At 60.6% G+C, this 26,936-nt stretch overlaps 3 protein-coding genes and 1 long non-coding RNA gene across 8 annotated transcripts; 1 reads left to right on the forward strand and 3 right to left on the reverse strand.

Annotated features, from left to right (window-relative positions):
• Positions 1-531: 531 nt before the first annotated feature.
• ZBTB22 (zinc finger and BTB domain containing 22) lies at positions 532-5,153 on the reverse strand. The gene is made up of 2 exons (XM_074930466.1): positions 5,111-5,153; positions 532-2,067 (listed from the first exon to the last, which is right to left on the reverse strand). Exon 2 carries the CDS (start codon positions 2,041-2,043, stop codon positions 532-534), a length of 1,512 nt encoding a protein of 503 aa, XP_074786567.1. The 5' UTR covers positions 2,044-2,067; positions 5,111-5,153.
• A 306-nt stretch (positions 5,154-5,459) lies between these two features.
• Positions 5,460-14,802, reverse strand: DAXX (death domain associated protein). The gene is given in 17 exon segments (XM_074930467.1): positions 5,460-5,693; positions 6,549-6,729; positions 7,891-8,395; positions 8,518-8,759; positions 8,806-8,867; positions 8,870-8,973; positions 8,976-8,999; positions 11,020-11,149; positions 11,151-11,270; positions 11,272-11,370; positions 11,372-11,395; positions 11,397-11,483; positions 11,485-11,822; positions 11,825-11,894; positions 12,898-12,942; positions 12,944-13,213; positions 14,689-14,802. Coding segments are annotated over 16 exon segments (2,316 nt in total). The 5' UTR covers positions 13,124-13,213; positions 14,689-14,802; the 3' UTR covers positions 5,460-5,588.
• An 11-nt stretch (positions 14,803-14,813) lies between these two features.
• LOC141972663 (uncharacterized) lies at positions 14,814-20,754 on the forward strand. 4 transcript variants are annotated; one of them, XR_012635426.1, is made up of 6 exons: positions 14,814-15,510; positions 16,222-16,313; positions 18,999-19,081; positions 19,492-19,592; positions 19,767-19,868; positions 20,625-20,754. It is a non-coding gene; the product is annotated as an uncharacterized LOC141972663 (long non-coding RNA). The 4 variants fall into 4 exon arrangements; XR_012635425.1 differs by having other exon boundaries at positions 19,767-19,885; positions 20,625-20,737; XR_012635428.1 differs by having other exon boundaries at positions 14,814-15,073; positions 19,767-19,885; positions 20,625-20,737.
• Positions 17,301-24,694, reverse strand: KIFC1 (kinesin family member C1). Of its 2 annotated transcripts, none has more exons than XM_074930613.1 (14): positions 24,460-24,694; positions 21,172-21,274; positions 20,869-21,085; positions 20,610-20,787; positions 20,349-20,495; positions 20,117-20,245; positions 19,758-19,874; positions 19,485-19,658; positions 19,234-19,401; positions 18,997-19,135; positions 18,066-18,205; positions 17,898-17,971; positions 17,724-17,799; positions 17,301-17,404 (listed from the first exon to the last, which is right to left on the reverse strand). In XM_074930613.1, the coding sequence occupies exons 1-14, from the start codon at positions 24,652-24,654 to the stop codon at positions 17,360-17,362; spliced, it is 1,902 nt and encodes a 633-aa protein (XP_074786714.1). In that variant the 5' UTR covers positions 24,655-24,694; the 3' UTR covers positions 17,301-17,359. The 2 variants fall into 2 exon arrangements, with proteins under 2 accessions (XP_074786714.1, XP_074786715.1); XM_074930614.1 differs by lacking the exon at positions 24,460-24,694 and adding an exon at positions 21,351-21,932.
• Between the last annotated feature and the right edge of the window lie 2,242 nt (positions 24,695-26,936).

A 26,936-nucleotide genomic window follows, 5' to 3' on the forward strand; every position in this document is an offset into this window, starting at 1 on the left:
ATGGGACCCAAATTTCCAGATGTGATGGGACCCGGGTGCCCAGATGTGACGGGACCCAATTTTCCAGATGTGATGGGACCCGGGTGCCCATACGTGGTGGGACTACAACTTCCAGATGTGACGGGACTCATATTTCCAGATGTGATGAGACCCAGGTGCCCAGATGTGGTGGGACCCAATATTCCAGATGTGGTGGGCCCCAATTTTCCAGATGTGGTGGGACCTGGAGGCTCAGATGCGATGGGAGCCGGGTGCCCAGATGGGACGGGCCCCAATTTCTCCAGATGTGTCGGGGCCCCCAGATGTGGTGGGACCCAAATGCCCAGATATGTTGGGCCCCCAGATGTGCATCCAGATGTGTCGAGACCCCCTTGCCCCCGTGGAGATGGGACCCCCCCCCCACACCTGGGTACGTACAGGACCCACTTTTCCACGCGGGACCTGGGCCCAGACCCCCCAACGCGACGCGCCCCACCCAACCCCACAAGTCCTTCCTCCTCCTCCATCTCCCCCCACCCCTCTTTCCCCACCTCACATCTTCCCCCCGGCGAACCCCATCTCCCCCCCACCTCGAGGCGACCCCCCAGCGGCAGGACCTTCCCGCAACGTCCCCCAGTCCCCATCTCCGCCTCCTCCTCCTCCTCCTCCTCCTCCTCCTCCTCCTCCTCCCAACCCTTGCTCCTTCTTGGCCACCCCGGGGAGGCCGGGGGGAGGCGGGAGGACCCCGGCCAAGCGATGTCGCCGTTCGCAATGGCCTTTGTGTCGCATGAAGCTGTCGCGCCACATGAATTTCTTGGCGCAGACGTCGCACTGGTAGGGTTTGAGGCCCGTGTGGGTCTTCATGTGCTCGGTGAGGTGGTGCTTCATCTTGAACTTCTTGTTGCAGACGGGGCAGTCGAAAGGGCGGAGGTTGAGGTGCATGTTGACGTGACGGTCCCTCATGCTCTTGTGGGAGAAGGCCTTGCCGCAGTGACACATGAAGATCTTGTTGCCGTCGGCCGCCGCCGCCGCCAGTTGGACGGCGCCGTGTTCCACCGGCGTTTGGGGCGGAAAAACCAAGATTTGGTTGCCTTGCATGTCCATGGGGAGGAGGGAACGAGGCGGGAAGGAACCGGCGCCGCCGGCGTCTTCCAAGGTTTCGTAGGGCGAAGGGAAATCCTCGGAGGACTCGCAGAAGTTCACTTGTTCCTCCAGCTTAGGGGCGGCGGGACGGGGGGCGGAGGCGGCGGGAGGGCGGGAGGGGCCCCCGTCGCTCCCCCCCCGGGCGGGTCCTTCCACCGGGTCCTCATCTTCCTCGCAGGTGAGGACCAGGTCTTCCTGCAACCACTCCTGCTTGACGTAGACCCATTGCTTTTGAGGAACGATGCTGGGTTGGACGTAGAGGGGACGTCGGCCGCCGTCACCATCCTCGCTGCCTTCCTCCCCCTCCAGTAGATCCCCGGTTCCTCCCTTCCCCACCTCCTCGGCGACCCCCCGAGGTGGGTATTTGGGGGGTTCGTTCCCTTCAGCAGCATCCCGGGGGCTGAAGTAGTTGCTGCTACTGGGCGACTGGTTGTCGCTGGTGCGACTGGAGTGAGCGCGCAAGGAGGAAGAGGAGGAAGACGAGGACGAAGACGACGAGGAAGGACCCGGCGGCGCCGGGGCGGCCCGACCTTCTTTGAGGAGCTCGGTGCACTTGTCCACGATGTGCCACATCTGGAGGACGCTCCCAACCGTCAAGAAGTTGACGATTTCCTCGGGGGCCATGGAGAGGTGGCCGGTGTAGGCCGAACCCAAGACGGTTTCGAAGGCGCCGGGATCCATCACGCTGGGCAAGACGATGGAGGTCATGTTCTTCAGCAGAACTTGGTCGTGGAAATAGGGCGAAGAAGCCGCCAAAACGGCGCGGTGGGCGCGGAAAACCCGGCCCTGCACGTGGATGGAGATGTCGCAGAGTTTCCCCTCCACCCGTTGTTGGTTGAGGTTGGCCAACAAGGCGCTGGTGATCTCCGGGAAGTCAACGTGGACCAGGCCGCCGCCGCCGCCGCCGCACGAGGCCTCCATGGCGCTGCCCCGGCGGCGACGCTCCTGGGGGGGGCGGGTTAGAGAGAGGGGGGGGCCCCCGGTCGCCCCGACGCCTCCGCGGAACGCCCGATCCTCTGCCCCAAGATGGCCGCCGAAAAAAGGCTTTGTTCTGCCTCTATCTTCACCGAAATCCCCAAATGCTGCCCCAAATCCCTTCAATTCTGCTCCAAGGTGGCCCCCCCCCCAAAATATTAATTCTGCCCCTATCTTCACCAAAAACCTGAAATTCTACCTCAAATCCCTTCAATTCTGCTCCGTGGCCACAAAAAAACTTAATTCTGCGTCTATCTTTACCAAAATCCTGAAATTCTACCTCAAATCCCTTCAATTCTGCTCTGTGGCCACAAAAAAACTTAATTCTGCGTCTATCTTCACCGAAATCCTGAAATTCTACCTCAAATCCCTTCAGTTCTGCTTCAACGTGGCCACCAAAAAATATTAATTCGGCCTCTATCTTCACCAAAAACCTGAAATTCTACCTTAAATCCCTTCAATTCTGCTCCGTGGCCACAAAAAAACTCTTAATTCTGTGTCTATCTTCACCAAAATCCTGAAATTCTACCTCAAATCCCTTCAGTTCTGTTCTGTGGCCACCAAAAAATATTAATTTGGCCTCTTATCTTCACCGAAAACCTGAAATTCTCCCCCAGATCCCTTCAACTCTGCTCCAATGTGGCCACCAAAAATTCTTAATTCTGCCTCTATCTTCACCAAAATCCCCAAATTCTCCCCCAAATCCCTTCAATTCTGCTCCATGGCCACAAAAAAATTTAAATTCTGCCTCTATCTTCACCAAAAACCCCAAATCCTCCCCCAAATCCCTTCAATTCTGCTTCAGCGTGGCCACCAAAAATTCTTAATTCTGCCTCTATCTTCACCAAAATCCCCAAATTCTCCCCCAAATCCCCTCAATTCTGCTTCAACTTGGCCACCAAAAAAAAAAAATCTTACTTCTATCTTCACCAAAAACCTGAAATTCTTCCCTCATTCCCTTCAATTCTGCCCCAACGTGGCCACCAAAAAATATTAATTCTGCCTCTATCGTTCACCGAATCCCCTTAATTCTCCCCCAAATCTTCACCAAATCTCCCCAACTCTGCCCCAAATCAGCCACCAAAAAAAAATAAATCTTCATTCTTCCCCAGCATCTTCACCAAAACCCCTTCATTCCGCCCCAAATTATCACCAAAACCCCTTAATTCTCCCCCAAAACCTTCACCAAATCCCCACACCTCCACTCCAACTTGGTTCACCAAAACCCCTTAATTTTACCCCAACTTGGTCACCAAAAACCTTAACTCTGCCCCAAATCTTCCCCAAAATCCCTCAATTCTCCCCCAAACCCCTCAACTCTGCCCCAACTTGGCGACCAAAATCCCTAAAATCCGCCCCAAATTATCCCCAAATCTCTTTCTTTTTCCCCCAATGTGTCGTGTGTCCCCCCCCGCCCCCCCAGCCCCGCGTCTTTACCAAAATCCTTTAATTCTGCCCCAAACCGTCGCCGCCCCCCTGAACTCAGCCCTGGTTGTGCCTCAGCTCCCCTCCGGCCCCTATAGATCCCCTAAACACCCCCCAGCCCCACAGCTGCCCCCTATAGAGCCCCTAAACCCCCCCCGGCCCCACAGCTGCCCCCTATAGACCCCCTAAACACCCCCCAGCCCCACGGCTGCCCCCTATAGAGCCCCTAAACACCCCCCAGCCCCACGGCTGCCCCCTATAGAGCCCCTAAACCCCCCCCGGCCCCACAGCTGCCCCCTATAGAGCCCCTAAACACCCTCCAGCCCCACGGCTGCCCCCTATAGAGCCCCTAAACCCCCCCCGGCCCCACAGCTGCCCCCTATAGAGCCCCTAAACACCCCCCAGCCCCACAGCTGCCCCCTATAGAGCCCCTAAACCCCCCCCGGCCCCACAGCTGCCCCCTATAGACCCCCTAAACACCCCCCAGCCCCACGGCTGCCCCCTATAGACCCCCTAAACACCCTCCAGCCCCACGGCTGCCCCCTATAGAGCCCCTAAACACCCCCCAGCCCCACGGCTGCCCCCTATAGAGACCCTAAACACCCCCCAGCCCCACGGCTGCCCCCTATAGAGACCCTATAGCCCCCACCCTGACCCCCCCACACCCCACCCTATAGGCCCCAGCCCCTATAGACTCCCCTACACCCCCCCTATAGCCCCCATACCCACCCCCCGAGCTCCAGCCCCTATGGATTCCCCTGTGCTCTCACACCCCCCATCGCTCAATCCCCAGCCCCTATAGACTCCCCTAAACACCCCTGTACCCCAGACCCTACAGCCCCCCCAGAGCTCCTGCCCCTATAGACGCCCCTACAGCCCCCCCAGAGCTCCTGCCCCATAGACCCCCCCATAGCCCCTACAGCCCCCCCAGAGCTCCTGCCCCTATAGACGCCCCTACAGCCCCCCCAGCCCCTATAGATTCCCCTAAACACCCCCCGTACCCCCAGCCCCTATAGCCCCTAGTGCCCCCCCAGAGCTCCTGCCCCACAGACACCCCCATAGCCCCTACAGCCCCCCCCGAGCTCCAGCCCCTATAGACGCCCCTACAGCCCCCCCAGAGCTCCTGCCCCATAGACTCCCCCATAGCCCCTACAGCCCCCCCCGAGCTCCAGCCCCTATAGACGCCCCTACAGCCCCCCCAGAGCTCCTGCCCCATAGACTCCCCCATAGCCCCTACAGCCCCCCCCGAGCTCCAGCCCCTATAGACGCCCCTATACCCCCCCCAGCCCCTATAGACTCCCCTAAACACCCCCCGTACCCCCAGCCCCTATAGCCCCCCCAGAGCTCCTGCCCCACAGACACCCCCATAGCCCCTACAGCCCCCCCCGAGCTCCCGCCCCTATAGACGCCCCTACAGCCCCCCCAGCCCCTGCCCCCCCTACAGCCCGATCCCACCCCCCGCCCCCCCCCAGCCCCTATAGCCCCCCCCGGGTCCTTCCACACCCCCTATAGCCCCCCCCCCCCCCCCCCCTTCGCCCCGGTACCCCCGTCCCGGGCGGCCCCGCCCCCGCCCCGCCCCCCCGCTCACCCGCGCTCTGGGGCTCAGGGCGCCGCCGCCGCCATCTTGGCGCTCCCCCACCGCCCCCCCCCGCCCCGCCTCGCCACGCCCCCGCCCGCCTTAAAGGGGCCGCGGCCCACATGTATGTGCGCCCCCCCACCCCACCCCGGGGCCCCTTTAAACCCGCCTGGCCACGCCCCCCTCGTTACGTCATCGCCACCCCGGGGAAAGGGGCGGGGCGAGCGCTGCCGCACAGGCGCCGTAAGCCACACCCCCTAAAACCCCCCCACGCCCCTTCCTGAAGCCCCGCCTACGCGGCGGGGTGGAGGGGGTGGAGCCTGGCGGGGGGGGGCGGCTCTTAAAGGGACCGCGCCGGCGGCGCAGTAACAAAACGGAACTTTATTGGGTGGAGGCGGGGCCAGTCCGAAGGGATGGGCGGGGCCAGTCCGGAGAGGGGGCGGGGGATCAGCCCGAGAAATGGGCGGGGCTAGTCCGAAAAGGGGCGGGGCTAGTCCGAGTCAGAAAGGACGATGATCTCCTCGGGGTCACACTGTGTCGCCACGCTGGTCTGGGGGGGGGGGGGGGGGGGCTGTGACTGAGGGGTCCCCCAAAGCTGGGGAGGGTCCCTGTGATACGGGACCCCCCCAGGGGAGGGGTGGGACAGGATGGGGATGCCCAGGAGCAGGACAGGGACCCCAGAACCCCCCCATGGACAGCACAGGGACCCCCCAAAACCCTTCAGGGCAGGGTAGGGACGCCCCCCTACATCAAGGGGCATTTTTGGGGACCCCCCCAGGACAGAACAGGGACCCCCAGGAAAGGACAGAGACCGTCAGGACCAGGACAGGGACATACAGGACCCCCCAGGAGAGCAGAGAGCCTCCCCCAGACAGGCCAGGGACCCCCAGAAGAGGGCAAGGACACCCCCCCCCCCCCCAACAGGCCAGGGACCCCCAAGGACAGGCCAAGGACCCCCAGAAGAGGGCAAGGACACACCCCCCCCCCCTCCAACAGGCCAGGGACCCCCAGGACAGCACAGGGCCCCCCCCGGACAGGCCAGGGACCCCCAGGACAGGCCAAGGACCCCCAGAAGAGGACAAGGGCCCCCCCTGAGAGACCAGAGACCCCCCCGGACCCCCCCAGGAGATCACAGTGCTCCCTCCAGGACAGGACAAGGACCCCCCTACTCCAGAGACACCAGGGACCCCCAAGACAGACAAGGACCCCCCGGACAGGATAGGGACCCCCAGAAGAGGACATGGACCCCCCCCACCCTGGACAGGCCAGGGACCCCCAATACAAGACAGGGACCCCCCCCCCAGAGAACACAGGGCCCCCCCCAGACAGGCCAGGGACCCCCAGAAGAGCACAAGGGACCCCCCCCCCCCCCCAAGAGAAACCAGGGACCCCCAAGACAGGTTGGGGACCCCCCAGGAGATCACGGGACCCCCCCAGGGCCCCCCCTCACCTTACAGGCCTTGTGGGGGAGGCGGCGGGGGCTGCCCTGGGAGCTGCTCACCAGGTCCCTCCCGGGGGAGTCGGCCCGGGTGGAGTCGGGCAGGGGGCTGTGGCGGGGGCGGGGGGGCAGCCCCCCGGGCCCCCCCTCCTCCTCCTCCTCTGAGCCCACGCTGTGCACCTCAATGCAGGGGCTACCGAGGGGGGGGACGGGGGGACACACAGTACCGTTACCCCCTGCAGCCCATTCTCCCCCCTCCACACCCCATTACCCTCCCCCCCAGTCCCACCCCCGGACCCCATTACCCCCCCAATCCTATTCTACACCCCCCCCATATGGTTCTATCCCCCTCAAACCCATTTTACCCCCCCATCCCATTCTAACCCCCACAACCCCATTACTCAGCACCCCCAGACCCCCCCAAAGACACACAACCCTCCCCCAGAAGCCCCCCAGACCACCCCTAGGACTCCTTAAAACCCCCCCCGGACCCCCAAACGCCCCCTACATCCTCCCCCAGCACCCCCAGACCTCTCCTAGACCCCCCCCAGGACCCCCAAACCCCTCTTATGATCCTCCAGACCCCTCCTAGCCCCCCCCCCAGCACCCCTAAGCCCCCCCAGGACCCCTTAGATCCTCCTCAAGGACCCCTAGACCCCGACAGACCTCTCCTAGACCCCCCCAGGACCCCTAGACCCCCCCTAGTACCCTCCATATCTCTCCTAGATCCCCCCCCAGTACCCCCAAATGCCCCCAGGACCCCTAGACCCCCCCCAGTACCCCCAGACCCTCCTTAGCACTCCTCGTAGACCCCCCCCCCACTAACCCCAACCCCCCCCCAGACGCCCTAGATCCCCCCTCAGTACCCCTACCCCCCCCCAGGACCCCCAAGCTCCCCTTAGGACCCTCCAGACCTCTCCTAGACCCCCCTCAGTACCCCCAGACCCCCCCAGGATCCCCTAGATCCTCCTCAAGGACCCCCAAACACCCCCCCCTCAGGAACTCTAGACCCCCCCTAGACTCCCCCCGTACCCCCAAGCCCCCCTCCCAGAACCCTTAAATCCCCCAAACCCTCCCTAGGACCCTCCTGACCTCTCACAGACCCCCCCCCAGGACCCCCAACCCCCCCCAGGACACCCTATATCCCCCCCCCGGACCCCCAGACCCCCCCTAGACGCCCCCCCCAGTACTCCCAACGCCTTCCAGACCCCCTAGATACCCCCCACACCCCCCCAGGACCCCTCAAACCCCTCCTAGCCCCCCCCCCCCCCCCCCGGCCCCCACCTGACACCAGGGGGCAGGTCCAGCCGGCTCCGTTTGCGGGGGGGTGGGAGCTCAGTGCTGCCATTAAAGCTGGTGGAGCTGATGGTGGTGCCCCCCCTGTCCCCCCCCCCCATTTTCTAGCGATCTGAGGGAGTTTTCAGGGGCGGGGGGGGGACGTTTGTCGATTTTTGAAGGGGAGGGACGAGTCCAAAGCGGGTACCGACCCCCAACCGATTCCGGTTCCTCCGCCACAGTCCGAGAGGATACGGCCTCTGGGGAGGGGGGGGCCGGGGGGGGGGGCGGCGGCAGCGCGGGGGGGGTATCGGAAGGTTGTGGTGAGGAGGGGGCAGTTTTCGGGGTGGCCTCAGAAGCACCGGGAGGTTGAGGAGAAACTGGGGGAGTTTCGCCGGGTTCCAAAGGCAACGTTTCGATCTCCAGGACGAAAAGCTCGGGGTGGGGGGGGCTCCAAGTCGGGGGGGCGGCCTTCGTCACCTCCTCCTCTTCCTCGGCGAACAGCGGGCGCGGCGCTGGCACCGCCGGGGGGTCGGGAGGTGACAAACGTCGCCGTGGGCTCTGCGGACCCGAACCGGCATCGCCTGGGAATCGGGGGGTAGGGGGGGGGGGACGGGATGGACACATTGACATTTTTTTTTTTGCTGGGGGGGGGGGGTTAAGAGGGGTGACACGTCCCCAGGGTCCCCGTCACGGTGTCGCTCACCCTGCGCGGGGGCCGCCTCGTTGCCTTCGTCACCGCGTTTGGCTTTCTCCTCTTCTTCCTCGTCCTCCTCCTGCTCGGCTTTGCCCTGGCTGACATCGGCCTCGGAGGAGTCGTCGTCTTCCTCCTCTTCCTCCTCCTCTTCCTCGGAGTCTTCCTCATCCTCCGACTCTTCCTCTCGGCTCTTCCCTTCCTGGCTCTGCGGGATGGAAGGTCTCAAGGTGGCTTTGACCTTGACCCCCTCCCTGTCCCCTCCAGCTTCAACTGGGGGGGTAGGGGGTGGTGGGGGACCCCCCGAGGGGGGCAGCGGCGGCGGGGGGGGTTCCCTGTTGCCGGGCTGCCCGTTTGCGCCGCGCTCTTCCTCTTCGCTCTCGTCCTGCAGTTGGGCGTAGTGGGAGATGACGTTGTCCAGACGGGTCAAGGCCACCGTCCGGTTCTTACGGAGACGTTTGGCCAGTTCGGGTCAACCAGAGCCGGATCCGTCCCTGCGGGGGGAGAAAAAAAAAAGGGGGGGCGGGGGGGGGGGGGTCAGGGGGCAGCAGATGGTTGACACCACCACAAATTACTCCCCCGTGAGCCAGAGTCTGAGATCCAGCCCCCCCCCAGGGGCTCCAGCACCCTTCAAAAGCTCCATCAACCTTTCATGAGCTCCATCACCTCTCCAGGAGCTCCATCACTGTTTCCAGAAGGTCCATCAACCCTGCCAGGGGCTCCATCATCCTGCCAGGAGCTCCATCACCCCTTCAAGAGCTCCATCGCTTCTCCAGGAGCTCCATCACCTCTACAAGAGTTCCATCATCCTGCCAGGAGCTCCATCACCTCTCCAGGAGCTCCATCTCCCCTCAGGAGCTCCACCGCTTCTCCAGGAGCTCCATCACCCCTTCCAGGAGCTCCATCACCCCTTCCAGGAGCTCCATCGCCTCTCCAGAGCTCCATCATCCTGCCAGGAGCTCCATCGCTTCTCCAGGAGCTCCATCGCCTCTCCAGGAGCGCCATCGCCCCTGCCAGGAGCTCCATCACCTCTCCAGGAGCTCCATCGCCCCTGCCAGGAGCTCCATCGCCCCTGCCAGGAGCTCCATCGCCTCTCCAGGAGCTCCATCGCCTCTCCAGGAGCTCCATCGCCTCTCCAGGAGCTCCATCGCCTCTCCAGGAGCTCCATCGCCCCTGCCAGGAGCTCCATCGCCTCTCCAGGAGCTCCATCGCCTCTCCAGGAGCTCCAGTGCTCCTCAATGAGCTCCACAACCCTCTACCAGCTCCATCCATCCTTCTGAGAGTTCAGCAGCCCTCTACAAGGTCCACCACCTCCTACAAGCTCCATCACCCTCGAGCTCCACCACCTCTCCATGAGCTCCACCATCCACCCCATGAGCTCCCGCCACCCCTCTACGAGCTCCAGCACCCTTCCACCATCTCTGTCACCCTTCCGTGAGCTCCATCACCCCCCAAGAGCTCCACCACCTCTTGACAAGCTCCACCACCTTCCCCATGAACTCCACCACCCTCCATGAGCTCCAACACAATGGGGGAGCTCTACAAGCTCCACCATCCCTCTGTGAGCTCCATCACTCTCTCGTGAGCTCCACCACCCTCCCCATGACCTTCAGCACTCTTCCAACACCCCCTACGAGCTGTATCACCCTCCCATGAGCTCCATCACTTCTCCACCACCTCCATCACACCCACCCACCCCGTGAGCTCCATCATCACGCCCCTGAGGTCCATCACCCCTCTGTAAGCTCCATCGCCCCCCATGACCTCCATCACCCCGAGAGTTCCACCACTCCACTGTCCGCTCTACCACTCCCCTGTGAGCTCCACCAGCCCCTCAGGAGCTCCATCATCACGTCTTGAGAGCCACCACTGCCCCACGAGTGCCCTCACACCCTCGTAAGCTCCATCACGCTCTCGTGACCTCAATCACCCCCCATGAGCTCCGCCCGTCTGCTGTGAGTTCCACCACCACCCCCTGAGCTCCATCACCCCCGAGACCTCCACCACATCCCTGTGAGCTTCATCACCTTCCTGCGAGCTCCATCACCACCTTTTGAGATCCACCACTCCCCACAATCTCCACCTCCACCCCATGATCTCCACAACCCTGCCATGACCTCCAACACTCCCCCATGACCTCCACCAATCCCCCACGACCCCCATCACCCTCCATGATCTCCATCACTCCCCCATGACCTCCACCAGTCCCCCACGACCTCCATCACCCCCCCATGACCTCCACCTCCACCCCATGACCTCAACCACTCCTCCATGACCTCCACCTCCACCCCATGACCTCCATCACTCCCCCATGACCTCCACCTCCACCCCATGACCTCCATCACTCCCCAGGACCTCCACCTCCACCCCATGACCTCTGCCTCCCACCCCATGACCTCCACCTCCACCCCATGACCTCCATCACTCCCCCAGGACCTCCACCTCCACCCCATGACCTCCATCGCCCCCCCAAGACCTCCACCAGCCCTCGTGACCCCCACCCCAGCCCCTTACCCGGCCGATACTGATCCGTCAAGTGGCTGCCAAAGTTATAAACCAAATCGAGGTGTCGTCGCTCCTGCAGGCGATTGCCAACCTCTCTGAAAGCATCTTGAGCCATACTCTCCATCTGCCTTCGAGCCAAGGCCCAAGCTGTGGCGGGCGCTGGCTTTTTGGATGACTTTGAGGATATCGGTGTAATCGGGGAAGGCTTCGGGGCGGTTGATGAAGCGTTCGATGCGTCGGTTGACCTCGGGGTAGCGGGTTGCCGCGATATTGGATGCGTTGCTCGATGACGCGGCCCGTCAGGCTGCTGCACTGTTTGAGTTGACAAAGGCGCTCGAAAATCCGCATCATTTTCCTCTTTGAGGCGACTTTCCTGCAGGTAAGTCCGAGTCCTCGCTGTCTAATTCGGCCAAATCCAACTCGCGTTCTTGCAACCGGCGGATTTCTCCCATGTAAACGCGGAGGAGATTTTCCCAAATAACGGATTTGACGTTTGGAACCACCGGGAGGACGTGAAGAGGAAGAAGACGAAGAAGAAGAAGAAGAAGAAGAAGGAGCGGCGGTGGCGGTGGGTGGGGAAGAAGAAGGAGGTTGGGGGGAAACGGGGGTTTGCAGCGGTGACGGTGAGGAGGGAGCGGCCGCGGAGGGGGCGGAGGCGAGGGGGAGTTTGCGCCGGAGCGTGTGGGCTTTGAGGACGGTGCAGAGCTCGTTGATGTAGACGTAAACTTTGTTACGGCGCGTCCGGACTCGGCTCAGACAACGGCTCAAAATGTTGCGGAATTCGGCCGAAATTAAAAAATCGGGGCTGGCTTTTGGTGACGGCCCGAGAGGAAGGGGATGACCTCGGGGTGCTCCTCCGTCAGGCGAGTGCAGAGCTCCAGGAACTGCGGGGAGGGGGGAGAAAAGGGGTGAGGGGGGGGACGACACACACATAGAGACACTGAGGGGACAAAGGGACACGGAAGGGGATGGAGGGGGGACGGGGACAGCGAGGGGAACAGGGACACACAGGGGGGGACATTGAGGTGGGACAAGGACACCCTGGGGGGACACTGAGGGGATGTGGGGGGTGACAGGGACACCCAAGGGGGACACTGAGGGGATGAGGGGGGGGACAGGGACACCCAGGAGGGGACATTGAGGGGAATGGGGACACCTGGGGGGATACTGAGGGGATTGGGGGGGGCTGGGGACACCCAAGGGGGTGACACTGAGGTGACAAAGAGATGTGGGGTGAAATGCAGATGCCAAGGGGGGGACAGGGACACCCTGGGGGGACATTGAGGGGATGGGGGGGGGGACAGGGACACCCTGGGGGGACATTGAGGGGATGGGGGGGGGGGACAGGGACACCCTGGGGAGGAGATTGAGGGGATGGGGGGGGGGGACAGGGACACCCTGGGAGGAGATTGAGGGGATGGGGGGGGGACAGGGACACCCTGGGGGGGACATTGAGGGGATGGGGGGGGACAGGGACACCCTGGGGGGGACATTGAGGGGATGGGGGGGACAGGGACACCCTGGGGGGACATTGAGGGGATGGGGGGGGACAGGGACACCCTGGGGAGGACATTGAGGGGATGGGGGGGACAGGGACACCCTGGGGGGACATTGAGGGGATGGGGGGGATAGGGACACCCTGGGGGACACTGAGGTGACCAAGAGATGTGGGGTGACACGGAGATGCCAAGGGGGGCCAGAGCGAGACGACACGGAGCCAGATGTCCCCAAGGGTGTCGCTGTCACCCGGTGCCGAGGGGGACGAGGAAAGGGGGAGCCACTGTGGGACCCACACGAGGGGGAGGGTGGCCCCAAGGGGGGGGGGCGGGGTGACACCCCAAGGAGGGACACTCCGGGGGGCAGGGGGTGTGACACCCCGTTTCTCACCTCACCGAAGAGCCGCTCATTTTCTGCCTTGTAGCTGCCCCCCCCTTTCCCCCACTCTGGGGGGGCCCTGGGCTGCCTGGGGTCCCCCATTGGGTTGGGGGGACCCGGGGGGGCGTGCAGAAGTGCTGGGGGGGGGGTCGGGGGGCGTCGGGACCCCCGGGGGGGGAGGGACCCCCTCGTCCTCGTCATCCAGCACGATGATGCCGCTGGGGTGGGGGGTCGCCATGGCTGGGGGGGGCGGGGTTCAGGGGCGCGGGGGCATCCCAGTTGGGGGGACACCCCGTTCCCCCAAATGTGGGTGACTCACAGGGGGGGCCTGTGGGAGAAAGGGGGGGTGTGTGGTGTCAGCACCTGCTGCCCCCCATCTCTGTACCCCAAAACTCCCTGTGCATCCCCCAGCCCCCCCGAGGCTCTGCACCCCAATATTTATTAGACACCCCAATCTATGCACCCCAAAACTCCCTCTCGCCCAGCCCTGCACCCCAACACCTGCTCTGACCCCTCCCAGCCACCCCCCCCCCCCCCCAGATTCTTCACCCCAATAATTCCCCCCTCCTCCCAGTCCCCCTGACTCTGCACCCCCCGATTCCACCCTCCCCCAGCTCTACACCCCAATACTTGCTGGAAACCCTCACCCCCCCAAGCTCTGCACCCCAATATTTCCTTTCCCCCTCCCCCAGAGCCTGTACCCCAATACTCCCCTCCCTCCTGCCTCTACACCCCGATTTTCCCTCCTGCTGCCTCCCCCCAGCTCTGCACCCCCAATATTCCCCACAGAGCCATGTACCCCGACACCCCCCCAAGTCTACACCCCAATATCCCTCCCCCCGAGGCTCTGTACCCCAATTCTCCCCCCTCCCCCCCAAACCTCTACACCCCAAAATTCCCTCTCCCCCCTCCTCCAAGCTCTGCACCCCAAAATTCTCCCCCCCAGAGCCCTGTACCCCAACACCTCCCTCCCCCAACGTCTACACCCCAAATTCCCTCCCTCCACGCCCTGTACCCCAACACTTCCCATCGACCCCCCACCTCTACACCCCAATATTTCCTCCTGCCCCCTCACCCAATGTCTACACCCCAATATTTTCCCCCCCAGGCCCTGTACCCCAATACTCCCCTCCCCATCTCTGCACCCCAAAATTCCCCCCCCCCGCGCCCTGTACCCCACACCCCCCTCCCCACTGCCTCTACACCCCAATACTCCCCTCCCCCAGAGCCCTGCACCCCAATTCTCCCCCTCCCCCCTAACTCTACACCCCAAAATTCCCCCCCCTGGCCCTGTACCCCAACACCACCCTCCCCCCAAACTCTACACCCCAATATTCCCTCCCACCTCCCTCCCCAGGCCCTGCACTCCAGTTCTCCCCCCTCCCCCAGCTCTGCACCCCAAAATCCCCCCCCCGAGCCCTGTACCCCAACACTCCCCCTCCCCCCCAACTCTACACCCCAATATTCCCTCCTGCCCCTCCCCCAACTCTGCACCCCAATACTCCCTCCCCTCCCCCGCGCCTCTACACCCCAATATTTCCCCCCCACCCCCACCCCAGGCCCTGTACCCCAATTCCCCCCTCCCCCCCCTTACCACCCCAATACTCCCCTCCCCCCACTCCTATCGCCCCTCCCCGGCTCCCCGCCCCCCCCCGGTGTCCCCCCACCTCTCGGGTGCCCCCGGTGCCCCCAACTATCCCCCCCCTCCCCTACCGGTCGCTCCCCCTTCCCCGCTCGAGCCCCGCCCGCCGGTTGGCCCCGCCCCCCGCGGGCCGCGCCCCGCCCGCCCCCGCCGCCGCTCACCCGCCTCCTCGGCCCGTTCCGGCGCCCGAGCGCCGCCACACCGAGCGGCCGCCGCCGCCGCCCTACTGCGCAGGACCGGAAGTGGGGCCCGGTCGGGCCGGGGGAAGCGGGCGCCGCCATCGGTCGGGCCGGGGGAAGCGGGCGCCGCCATGACACCGTACAAGGAGGGGCGGGGTTAACGGCGAAACGACCAATCAGAGAAGAGCTTCTCATCCGGGATCCCGCGGCGACGCCGCCATGTTGGCGCACGGCGAGGGAGCGGTAGCGACCCACGGTCCCGGTCCCTGGGCGCCGCCATTTTCCCGCCACGGGAGCACGTCACGGCCGCCCTCCGCCCCTCCCTCTTCACCGCGCGGAAGGGACGAGAGAGAAGACGAGGGGGCAGGTGAGAAAGGCCCGGCCCCGGTACCGGCCCATCAGCACCGTCCTCGCCGCTGAGGGCGAGCGGCGACCGGGCGGAGAGGCTGCAGCGCGCAGGCGCTACGGCGGCCGAGAAGATGGCGGGATAGTGACTGCGCATGCGCGGCGCTAAGGCGGCCGAGAGGCGCCCGTCACCGTCCGCTTCTTTAGAGCGGCGCGTTGGCGCATGCGCAGTGCGGCGCCGGCCGGCCGGAGGGAGGGAACCGCCGCCATTACGCGGCCCGAAGCCAAAGGAGGCGGCTCCGGACCGGGAGGAGCCGAGCCCGGAGCGGGCCCCGGGGCTTCCCGGCCACCTTTCGGCTGCGTGTGGCCACCGGCCGCGGGGGCTGAGGCGGGTACGAGGCGCAGGGAGGGGACTCCAGCCCGGCCCCGGGAGGGAGAGGAGCCTGAGCCCCATCTCTGGTACAGAACCCGCAGTCCTGGGGCTGGAGGGCGAATTCTTAATGAAAATAAAAATTATATCCATCATATAATATTTAATTATAGTGATTAATATTATACTTATCGAAACATGGGGAGCCTGGGGGTCTGGGGAGGCGGTGGGCTCTCGGCCGCCCTAACCCAACTATAAAATCTTTAAATAATACTAAAAAAATCCTCCGTTTTACCTCAAGAAAGAAAAAATAAGATAATGAAATTTAATCAATCAATCAATAAAACTTGTTTAGGTCAAGTCTTTCACAAGAAAAATAAAATAAGAAATAAAAATAAGATATTTTTAAAAAAATATAAATAAAAAATAAATAAAAATTAAATAAAATAAATTTAAAAAAATAAAAATAAGCCCATGGAAGGGAGCAGGAAGGGTTTGGGTTTGGCTTAATGCCACCTTGAGACACCCCAATTCCCTAAATTCCCCTAATTTCACAGGGGAAAAAAATTGGGGCGGGAGGACAGAAAAAAAAAGAAGCAGGAGGTGCTCAAATTGGGGTAAAACTAAAGGAAAATGGCTCTGGGAGCTGCAAAAGTACCGTATTTAATAAATTTGGGTGCAACATGGTGCTGTGGAGTAATGGATAAAAGAAAAATGTAATTTAACAGGTGTATGTGTAAGTATTTTTGGGTTTGGATATGTTTATTCACTTTTTTTATTATTTTTCTGCTATAATCCAGATTTTGAGGCCGAAAGCAGAGAAATTGCTGCGAGGTTTGGGGTCATTTGCAGCAATTTGGTGAGGAAACTTCTCATCGTGCCTTCATTCAAGGTGAGTTTCTCAGGGGAATATATTATAACTATAATAAATAAAACATTTTTCCTAGCTACAAAATGCACACGAACTCTGAGTTTTTAAAAGCAAAACAACCCCAAAATTTGCAGGTTTGAGGCAAAACTCAAAATATCTTGAACCGGGGGCACTATAATGTGGCTCTTTTGCCTCAACGCCACTGTTCATCCTCTTAAATTTAAGATCAGTTAAATATTGCTCTTTTCCACCCAAAATGGGAAGGACTAAGGTGAAAGGAGATGGAAACCTGCCAGAGTTTATATTAATTTTTATTTTATTAATTTCTTAACTCTATTAAATTTAATTATTTATATCAAAACCCGATTGTGATGTTTATGATGAATTCACAGGGGTTAAGGGCGTCGATACTTTCCGCTTCCGTTGATTTCCTGACAAAAAAACATCTAAAAGCATCAAATTATTTTAAAAAATAAATGTAATTTTCCCCTCACTGCTCCACGGGAGAGGGAAACGCTCCCCCTATAGATTATGCTGAAGGGGGCTGGATTTATTCTTATTTTCTGCCCCAGTTTTAATGGTAAATCATTAATTTCGGGGGGGGGGGGGGGGGGCAGGACTGGAAATTTTCACCTGGGAATGAAATGATTTATTTTGGGGGGGGGATAGAAACACCCCGTTTGGGGACAAAAATGTCCATTTTGGGGACAAAAACACCCGTATACGACCCCAGCCCCACTCCCTATAGGCCCCCACACTCCCTATAGCCCCCCCTTATACCCCCCCCAATAAAGGGCCGAGGCCGCTGCGCCTTTAAGGCCCGCGCAGGCGCCGCCATGTTGCCGTACGACCGGCCCAGCCAATCAGCGCACAGCATTCCCAGCGTTGGCTGCTTTGTGGGCGCCGCCATTTTCCCCCAGGGACACGTGACCATTAGCAGCCAATCATTCCCATCCGTTAAGAGGATCTTTTATTTAATAAAGAAAATAACAACATTTAAAAAATAGCAAAGACAGAAGGGGGGGGAACACGTAGCGGGGGGGGGGGGACACACACGTGGGGGGTTTCTACTTCCGGTTGGCGTGGGCTGTGCCCACCCTGCACTCGTTCACCTGTGGGGAAGAGGGGGGTGGGTTTTGGAGGGAGCCCTGGACCCCCGAAGGGCCCCCCCAAACCACATCACCCCCAAACGGCACTGAAAATCACCCCTATCCCCCCAAAAACCGCCCCTGACCCTCCCAACCACCCCCCTAACCACACCCCTGACCCCCCAAAACCACCTCTGACCCACCCAACCGCCCCCCATCCCCCCCAAAATCTCCCCTGACCCCCCAAAACAGTCTGACCCCCCCAACCACCCCCCTATCCCCCCAAAAACTGCCCCGACCCTCCCAACCGCCCCCCTAACCACGCCCCTGACCCCCCCCAAACCTTGCTGGCGAAGCGCAGAGAATTGAGGGACTCGGAGAAATTCTCCTCCAAGGGGGAAATATTCACAAACATCAACCTATTGGGGGGGCACATGACAACATTGGGGTGTCAATAGGGGTCCCCCAAACCCCCCCCCCCAAATCCCCTCAGCCCCCCCAAACCCCCCTCACTCACATCTTAGCGGAGCCTCCCAGGGAGTTTTGCAGGAGGTAGGTCAGCTTGCTGTTACGATACGGGATGTGGGGCTCCTGTGGGGACCCCAAAAATTAATGGGCGGGGTTTTAAAGACCTCCCCCCTTCAATCTCAGGGCCCCCCCCCAAACTCAAAGGACCCCCTCAAACCTTGTTGGAGAGGGCCATGATGACCAGCCCCAGGGTGGAGAGGCTGGTGTTGATGGCCTGCGTCTCCTTCAGCCGCTCTCCCCGTGACAGCGACTTGTCCAGTCGCTCGCTGCCCGCCAGATCCACCAGGCTCAGCACCGCTGGGGGACGAAGGAAAAAAAAAAAGGGGGCGGGGGGTCACCCCAAAACCAGGGTTAACCCAAGGACCTAAATAAAAGGGCTCACCCCAAACCTCTGGCTGCAAGAGGGGTCACCTGAAATAAATGGCCTCAAACCCACAGTCCTGAAAATGAGGCTCCTAAAGGAGTCAACCCAAAATTTGGGGGCTAAAAGGGGGACCCCAAAACTGTTGCGCTGAAAGGGAGGACCCCAAAATTATGGTGATGAAAGGCGGGACCCCAAAGGCATCACCCCAAACCTCTGGTCACAAGAGGGGTCACCTGAAATAAACGGCCCCAAACCCACAGTCCTGGAAATGAGGCCCCTAAAGGAGTCACTCCAAAATTTGGCTGCTTAAAGGGGGGACCCCCAAAACTATATTGCTGAAAGGTGAGACCCCAAAGGCATCACCCCAAACCCATGGCTGCAAAGTGGGGGGGTTCCAAAAGGGCTCAGGTGGCCCAAAACCAGGGGATTCCCCCAAAGTAGCGCCCCCTAAAACCTCACCCCATACCAAAAGCCTCTAACGGGGGGGGGGCCCCTAAAGGCTCACGTAAGGGTTCCCCCATTTTGAGACACCTCCCCCCAAAAAATCACTTCTCAAAGATGCTCCCAAATTAGGGGGGGTGGTGTCCTTTAAATAATCCTCCCAAAACTGGGTGGCCCAGAAAAACCTTCCCTCAAACCAAGAACCTCCTAAAGGCTCCCCCATCCAAATGGGGGGTGTGTGTGTGTGTCCCCCCAAAAAAAACAGCTCCCCAAATCTACTCACAGGCACAACGCAGGTCCCGGACGGGGTTGAAACCCTGAATATGGAGCTGGAAGACACAGTGGCTACGAGACGAGCGGTCGTTCAGGTTGGTCCGAGCCACCGACCGGTTGGCAGCCGCTGTCTGCAGCAGCCCCAGCACCTTATTTTTGGAGACAAAAACACCCCGTTACCCCCCCCCAAAAAACAACACCCCTTAATCTAAGCTTTAAACTTAAAGGGGAAGGGGGTTCCCTCTACCTCTTCCTCGGAGGTGACAGGGACACGGCGCAGGTTGGGGACGTGCAGCTCCTCACTAATCGAACTGACCCGACGGATTTCCAGTTCGGCTCCACGTTCCGGCCGAGCGGCCAGTAAATCCCGTAAAGTTTCGTTGTAAATCTCCAAAAAGCTGGCGGTGAAACCATACTGTCGGCCAACATCATGCCTAGTCCTCCTCAAAACCCCTTAAAAATTAATTTAAAAAAAAAAAATAAAAATTTTTAACTCACTTCCCAGCCTTTTTCTGCTAATTCTCGGGCTCCCTGGAAAACCTGTCGCACCGCTCGTGGGATCATGCCCCTGGTTTGGGGATCCAGCGCATCTGGCCCCTCCATGGTGTAAGTTTTCCCACTTCCAGTTTGTCCGTAAGCAAAAATACAGACATGATACCCATCCAGCGCCGACTGCGAGGGGAAAACGGAAAAATTTAAGGGTTCGGGGCATAATTTTGAGGGTTTGGGGAAGGGAAATGTTTGTTGTTTTTTTTTTTCCCCTCCTTTCACCTGCACCAGCATCGCGATTTCCTCAAACACCTCCTGCTGCGACGTGGCCGGGGGGAAGACACGGTCGAAGCTGAAGTCGTAACGGACATCGCCTCGACGTTCTCGCCCCACGTGAGACTGTTTGAGGGGTAAAAAAAAAAAAGGTTTTTGGGGTGTCCCTGAGTCTGTCCTCACCCCCTCTCCCAAAGCAGAAGCCCCCACTCCCCCTTTTATCCTTAAAGTCTTATTTTTAGAAGCGGATTCAGCTCAGAGGGGGACTAACGCTTTGGTAGTGGTGGAGACACCCTCAGCTCCCTCAAATTGGGGTAAAAAAAAAAAAAAAAAAAAAGGGGGGGAGCCCCCCCCCAATATCAACTCACCTCCTCAGATTTGGAAAGCACCAGCACCGTGTTGTCATGGGGATGGAAGTGGAGATGGTCCAGATTCTTCTGCCGCTCCTCTTCCTCGGGCAGCACCGGCCGCACGCGGCAGAAAACACGGATGTTACCCTGGGAAAAGGAGGGAAAAAAACCCAAAACAATGGGGATTTGGGGGGTTTGGATGGGTTTTTCACACAAAAGAAAAAAAATTAAATTGTTCTTTGGGCTTTACCTTGAGCTCCTGGACGAGGTTGTGGAGCCGTCGCCGTTCCATTTCCAACCAGTGGAGTTGTTGGTCCTGGGCAGCTGCCTGCGCCCGGAGCTCGGCTGCCTGCGCTGCCTCGCCCCGCAGCGACTCCTCCGCCAGCTTCAGCTGCTCCTACGGGGAGAAAAAAAAAAATTTAAAATCCCCATTTTTTTCTTTTTTTTTTTTTTGGATATTTTTTTCAATTTGAAGCAGAACAGAGAGCAGCCACCCCCCCTTCAAACCTACTTCTTTCTCCCCCAGGCGAGCGGCCAGATCCTGCGCCTTGGCTTTGGCCTCCCTCAGCTCCCGGTTGCTCCGTTCTGCCCCTTCCTCCAGCTGTTGGTTTTTCACCGTTAAATCTTCCGCCTCCCGCCGCCACCGTTGCGATTCCTCCCGGTAAACCAACAGCTCTGCGCTGACGGTTCTAAACGGAAAAAAAAAAAAAAAAATCAGCGAGGGGTACGCCCTGATTTTTTTTAGGGGTTCGGGGGCTGTGTGTGCTTACTCCAAGCGGTGGCTGAGGTCGCTCTCCCGGGTTTCCCGCTCTCGTAGATCCCGTTGGAGGGTTTCCAGCTGTTCCCGGAGCTGCCGGTTTTCCCCGTCCAACCCCCGAGCTTTCTCCCGGGAACCGTTTAACGCTTCCCGTAAGTCGCTCACTTGTCCTTTTAGATCCCAAGCCGCTCGTTTAGGGCGGGGAGGGCCGGTTACCGGCGCGGGAGCACCTACGGGGATACGGTGGAGGGTGTTGGGGATACCGGGGGTTGTCCGCTCCCCCCAGCCCGGTAACGCCCTCCCGGTGTTCCCGTACCTGGCTTAGACACCGCCGCCACACTGAGGGCTTTGAGCGGGGCACGGCCGCCACGGGTAGATCGAGCCTTGATGGAGGCAACGGGACCGGGCCGGGCCCGTTTCTGTGAGGGAGGAAAAACGGGGTGAGGCCGAACCGGGCGGCGGGGGCCCGGTCGGGACTCCGGGCCGCACCGTTACCTGCTCGGGTATCGCCGCCGCCATCGCCGCTTCCTGCGTGTCCGCGGGGCGCTTGAGCCGGGCACCGCGCACCGGCAGGCGGGAGAGGGTCGGGCCGCCGCCGGGCGCCGCCAAACCACCCCTGAGAGGAGCCGGAGGCGCCGCCGCCGCCATTTCCCTCCGCGTCTCTTCAAACTCCTCAGCGCCGCTCGCTGATTGGTCGATGCCGCTTTGAAACGTCGCCCCGCCCCCCACGCGCGTCTCCACCAATCGCCGCTAGTCCCCGTCGCGCCGCCGAACCAATCGGCCGCGAGCCCGCGTCACGTGACGGGGGACGCTCAGGCCGCTGCCGACCGTTGCAACGGCCGACCGGGGGGGCGTGGCCTGGGCCCGCGGGGGCGTGGCCACCAGGGATGGTTAGAAAACACCCACAGCGAATTGATTGATTTAATTATATATATGTATTATTTAAAAAAATTTTTTTTTTTCTTTGAATTTACCCAGCGATATTTGATCGGGACTGGGACAGCCGAGCTGCGTCGTGCAGTGGCTGCCGGGCCCCGCAGCGACTCCCCCGCCAGCTTCAGCTGCTCCTACAGGGAGGAAAATACCCCAGAGCGACAAAAACCTCCATTTTTTTCCTTATTTTTTGGGATTTGAAGGAACGGGGGGAGCAGCCGCCCCCCCCCAAAGCCACCTCTCGCTCCTCTAGGGAAGGAGAAAGCGCAGGCAGTTACACCCTGCTAGGTCCTGAAGGTGGAGTTAACTAACTAACTGGGAAAGGAAGGTGGAGTTAACTAACTAACTGGGAAAGGAAGGTGGAGTTAACTAACTAACTGGGAAAGGTGGGAAAGTTGGAATTACTTAGGAAAGATGGAAAAGTTGAAATTAATTAGGAAAGTTCAAAAGTTGGAATTAGGAAAGTTGGACTTAATTAGGAAAGCTAGAAAAAATGGGGTTAATTAGGAAAGCTGGGGTTAATTAGGAAAGCTATAAAAATTGGAATTAGGAAAGTTGGAATTAACTAGGAAAACTAGAATTAATTAGGAAAGTTGGAGTTAATTAGGAAAGTTGGAATAAATTAGGAAACGTGGAATTCATCAGTAAAGTTATAAAAATTGGAATTAGGGAAGTTCCAACTTTCCCAACTTCCCTAATTCCACCTTTCCTCAATGCAATTAAACAAATGAGTTAATCAACCAACCCCCGATGGCCCCTGCGCTGTTCTGACCCTCCCAGGACCGACCCCAAAGGATCCACAGACAGAGATTTTTTTTTTTTTTTCGTCTTTTTTTTTTTCTTTATTTTCTGCCCATGCAGACCCCGAGGGGTGGGGGGGGGGGCAAAGAACACCCAAAGCCACAAATTTTCGTCTCGCTTTGTGTGTGTGAGGGCGGAACGGCTCCGGAAAGCCCCCAAATCCGGGATTTTTACAGGTAAAAGCAGCAGGTTCAGGATTTTCCTTTTTTCTTTCAGGCTGGGAAGAGCCAAACTCGGAGACAGCCCCCGGGGTGGGGGGTAATGGGGGTAAATTGGCTCGGCGTTGGGGGGGGGGGGGGGCAAAGGGACACCCTGGGGGGACATTGAGGGGATGGGGGGGGACAGGGACACCCTGGGGGGGACATTGAGGGGATGGGGGGGGGACAGGGACACCCTGGGGGGACATTGAGGGGAAGGGGGGGGGATAGGGACACCCTGGGGGGACATTGAGGGGAAGGGGGGGGGACAGGGACACCCTGGGGGGACATTGAGGGGAAGGGGGGGGGACAGGGACACCCTGGGGGGGACATTGAGGGGATGGGGGGGGGACAGGGACACCCTGGGGGGACATTGAGGGGAAGGGGGGGGACAGGGACACCCTGGGGGGGACATTGAGGGGATGGGGGGGGACAGGGACACCCTGGGGGGGACATTAAGGGGATGGGGGGGGGATAGGGACACCCTGGGGGGGACATTGAGGGGATGGGGGGGGACAGGGACACCCTGGGGGGGACATTGAGGGGATGGGGGGGGGACAGAGACACCCTGGGGGGGACATTGAGGGGATGGGGGGGGACAGGGACACCCTGGGGGGGACATTGAGGGGATGGGGGGGACAGGGACACCCTGGGGGGGACATTGAGGGGATGGGGGGGGGACAGGGACACCCTGGGGGGGACATTGAGGGGATGGGGGGGGACAGGGACACCCTGGGGGGGACATTGAGGGGATGGGGGGGGACAGGGACACCCTGGGGGGGACATTGAGGGGATGGGGGGGGGACAGGGACACCCTGGGGGGGACATTGAGGGGATGGGGGGGGGACAGGGACACCCTGGGGAGGACACTGAAGCGATGGGGGGGGACAGGGACACCCTGGGGAGGACATTGAGGGGATGGGGGGGGACAGGGACACCCTGGGGGGACATTGAGGGGATGGGGGGGGGATAGGGACACCCTGGGGGGACATTGAAGCAATGGGGGGGGACAGGGACACCCTGGGGGGACATTGAGGGGATGGGGGGGGGATAGGGACACCCTGGGGGGACATTGAGGGGATGAGGGGGGACAGGGACACCCTGGGGGGGACATTGAGGGGATGGGGGGGGACAGGGACACCCTGGGGGGGACATTGAGGGGATGGGGGGGGACAGGGACACCCTGGGGGGGACATTGAGGGGATGGGGGGGGACAGGGACACCCTGGGGGGGACATTGAGGGGATGGGGGGGACATTGAGGGGATGGGGGGGACATTGAGGGGATGGGGGGGACATTGAGGGGATGGGGGGGGGACAGGGTAGGGACACCCTGGGGGGGACATTGAGGGGATGGGGGGGGGGGGTAGGGACACCCTGGGGGGACATTGAGGGGATGGGGGGGGGGGTAGGGACACCCTGGGGGGACATTGAGGTGACAAGGAGATGCGGGGTGACACGGAGATGCCAAGGGGTGACCAGAGCGAGACGACACGGAGCCAGATGTCCCCAAGGGTGTCGCTGTCACCCGGTGCCGAGGGGGACGAGGAAAAGGGGAGCCACTGTGGGACCCACACGAGGGGGAGGGTGGCCCCAAGGCGGGGGGAGGTGACACCTCAAGGAGGGGACACTCCGGGGAGGGGGGGGGCAGGGGGTGTGACACCCCGTTTCTCACCTCACCGAAGAGCCGTTCATTTCCCACCCCCAGGCTCTGCACCCCAATACGGACCCGTCGCCCCCCGCCGCTCATCCGCCTCCTCGGCCCGTCCCGGCGCCAGAGCTCCGCCACACCGAGCGGGCGCCGCCATTCCACCGTACACGGAAGGGCGGGGTTAACGGCGAGGCGACCAATCAGAGAAGCGCTTCTCATCCGGGATCCCGCCGCTATGCTGCCGCACGGCGAGGCCTAGGCGCCGCCATTTTCCCGCCATGGTCCCAGCGCGGTGGAGAGGGAAGCCGGGCCGGGCCCGGTACCGGCCCATCACGACCGCCCTCGCCGCCGGGGGCGAGTGGCGACTGGGCGGACAGGCTGCAGCGCGCAGGCGGAGATGGCGCCGGTGGGTCGTTACTGCGCATGCGCGGCGCTACGGCGGCCGGGAGGGAGGGAACCGCCGCCATTACGCGGCCCGAAGCCAAAGGAGGCGGCTCCGGACCGGGCCGGGCCCCGGTGCTTCCCGGCGACCTTTCGGCTGCGTGTGGCCACCGGCCGCGGGGGCTGAGGCGGGTACGAGGCGCAGGGAGGGGACTCCAGCCCGGCCCCGGGAGGGAGAGGAGCCTGAGCCCCATCTCTGGTACAGAACCCGCAGTCCTGGGGCTGGAGGGCGAATTCTTAATGAAAATAAAAAATGTATCCATCATATAATATTTAATTATAATGATTAATATTATATTTATCAAAACATGGGGAGCCTGGGGGTCTGGGGAGGCGGTGGGCTCTCTGCCGCCCTAACCCAACTATAAAATCTTAAAATAATACTAAAAAAATCCTCCGTTTTACCTCAAGAAATAAAAAATAAGATAATGAAGCTTAATAAATAAAATCAATCAATAAATCTTGTTTAGGTCAAGTCTTTCACACGAAATAATAAATAGAAATAATAAAGAAAAACTAAATAAAACAATAAATAAACATTAAAATAATAATAAAAATAATATTAGAGAATAAAAGCCCTTGGAGGGGAGCAGGAAGGGTTTGGCTTAATGCCATCAGCATTGAGACACCCCAATTCCCTAAACTCCACACTCCCCCGCCAATTCACGGGAAAAACGGGTTTAGAAAGGAGCAGGAGGTGCTCAAACTGGGGCAAAAATAAAGTAAAACGGGTAACGGAGCTGCGAAAGCACCGTTTTTATTAAATTCGGGTGGAATCGATGCTGGAGTGTAAAGATAAAAGGATAAAAACATATTTTAACGCGTGTATGTGTAAGTACTGGGGAAGCTTATGTATGTATTTACTCAAATTCCTCTATTTTTCCTCTAATCCAGATTAATTCGGGTTTTTAAACCCCCGTCCCTCTCCCGCTCTGGCACTGCGCATGCGCGAGCCCTCGCCGCAGCCTTGTCCGCCCGCCCGCCCGGAAGTGCGCCCGCATGGGCGCCGCCATGCTGCCGTACAAGGTGCCGGTCCCCTCTGGGCGCCGCCATTTCCCCCCCCACGGCACACATGACCGCCAGCAACCAATCAGGGCCATCCACAGGGGATTTTTGTTTATTTCAGAATGTGTAAAAACAGATAAAAAGTGGGGCGGGATGGGATTTGGGGGTGGGGAGGGCTACTCCTAGTTGGCGTGGGGTGCCCCCACCCTCCACAGCTTCACCAGAAAGGCCCCGATCCCCCCCATAAAGCCCCTCCAGACCCCAAACCACTCTCCCGCGCCCCCAGACTACCTCAGACCCCCCCAAATCGCCCCCACATCCCCCCAAAATTCTCCCACTTCCTCGAACCCCGTCACGTCCCTCCCAAAAGCCCCCCACTCCCCCCCACCGCCCCATTTCCCATCTCCCCCCTTCCTAAACCCCCCCCAAACCCTCCAGAAACCCCTCACTCACATCTTGGCGGAGCCCCCCAGGGTGTTTTGCAGGTGGTCGGTCAGTTTGTTAGTTAACTCTCCAGAAATTAATTAAAAGACCTTGAGGAAACACCCATCCACCCCCCCCCCCCCAAGTCATGGTGCAGCGCAGCGGTCCCTGAAGCACAACCGGAAACCCCGCCCCCAGCGCCGCGCTCTGATTGGTTCTTCCCCGCTGCCAAATCACCACACGTCCACCTTGCCGCCGTCGCCCCGCCTCTCCCTCCCCTTCTCCACCAATCGCCGCTCCCCGCCTCGTTCCGCCGCCAACCAATCCGCTGCGAGAGGCCGGGCCGGCGGGTCCTTTTTTGTTTTTTTTTTTTTCTTTTTTTCCCGCGTCACGTGATTTTGGCGCTCAGGGCCGCTCCCGCCAGGCGGTCCGGCCGGCGAGGGGCGTGGCTTTGAGGCGAGGGGCCGTGGTTTAGGACCGGCGGGGCCGCGCTAAATGGACGGGAGCGGTTGGGGCGGGGCCTAGGTGGGGAAAGGGGCGTGTCCTGAGCGCAAGCAGCGGGGTGAGTTGGGGGCGTGGCCTCTGCGGCGGGGGCGGGACCAGGGGGCCCGGGGGGGGGGGGGGGCAGTTAC

This window comes from Athene noctua, chromosome 34, assembly GCF_965140245.1.
Source record: "Athene noctua chromosome 34, bAthNoc1.hap1.1, whole genome shotgun sequence".
Classification (NCBI taxonomy): Eukaryota; Metazoa; Chordata; class Aves; order Strigiformes; family Strigidae; genus Athene; species Athene noctua.

Coding starts and splice junctions, on each gene's coding strand:
- ZBTB22 (XM_074930466.1), bottom strand. CDS start 2,043: ATGGAGGCCTCGTGCGGCGGCGGCGGCGGCGGCCTGGTCCACGTTGAC.
- KIFC1 (XM_074930613.1), bottom strand. CDS start 24,654: ATGAGAAGCGCTTCTCTGATTGGTCGCCTCGCCGTTAACCCCGCCCTT. Junction 21,086..21,171: donor GGCGGCGGTGTCTAAGCCAG/GTACGGGAACAC, acceptor GTATCCCCGTAG/GTGCTCCCGCGCCGGTAACC. Junction 19,875..20,116: donor TGCTTTCCAAATCTGAGGAG/GTGAGTTGATAT, acceptor CCCCTCAAACAG/TCTCACGTGGGGCGAGAACG.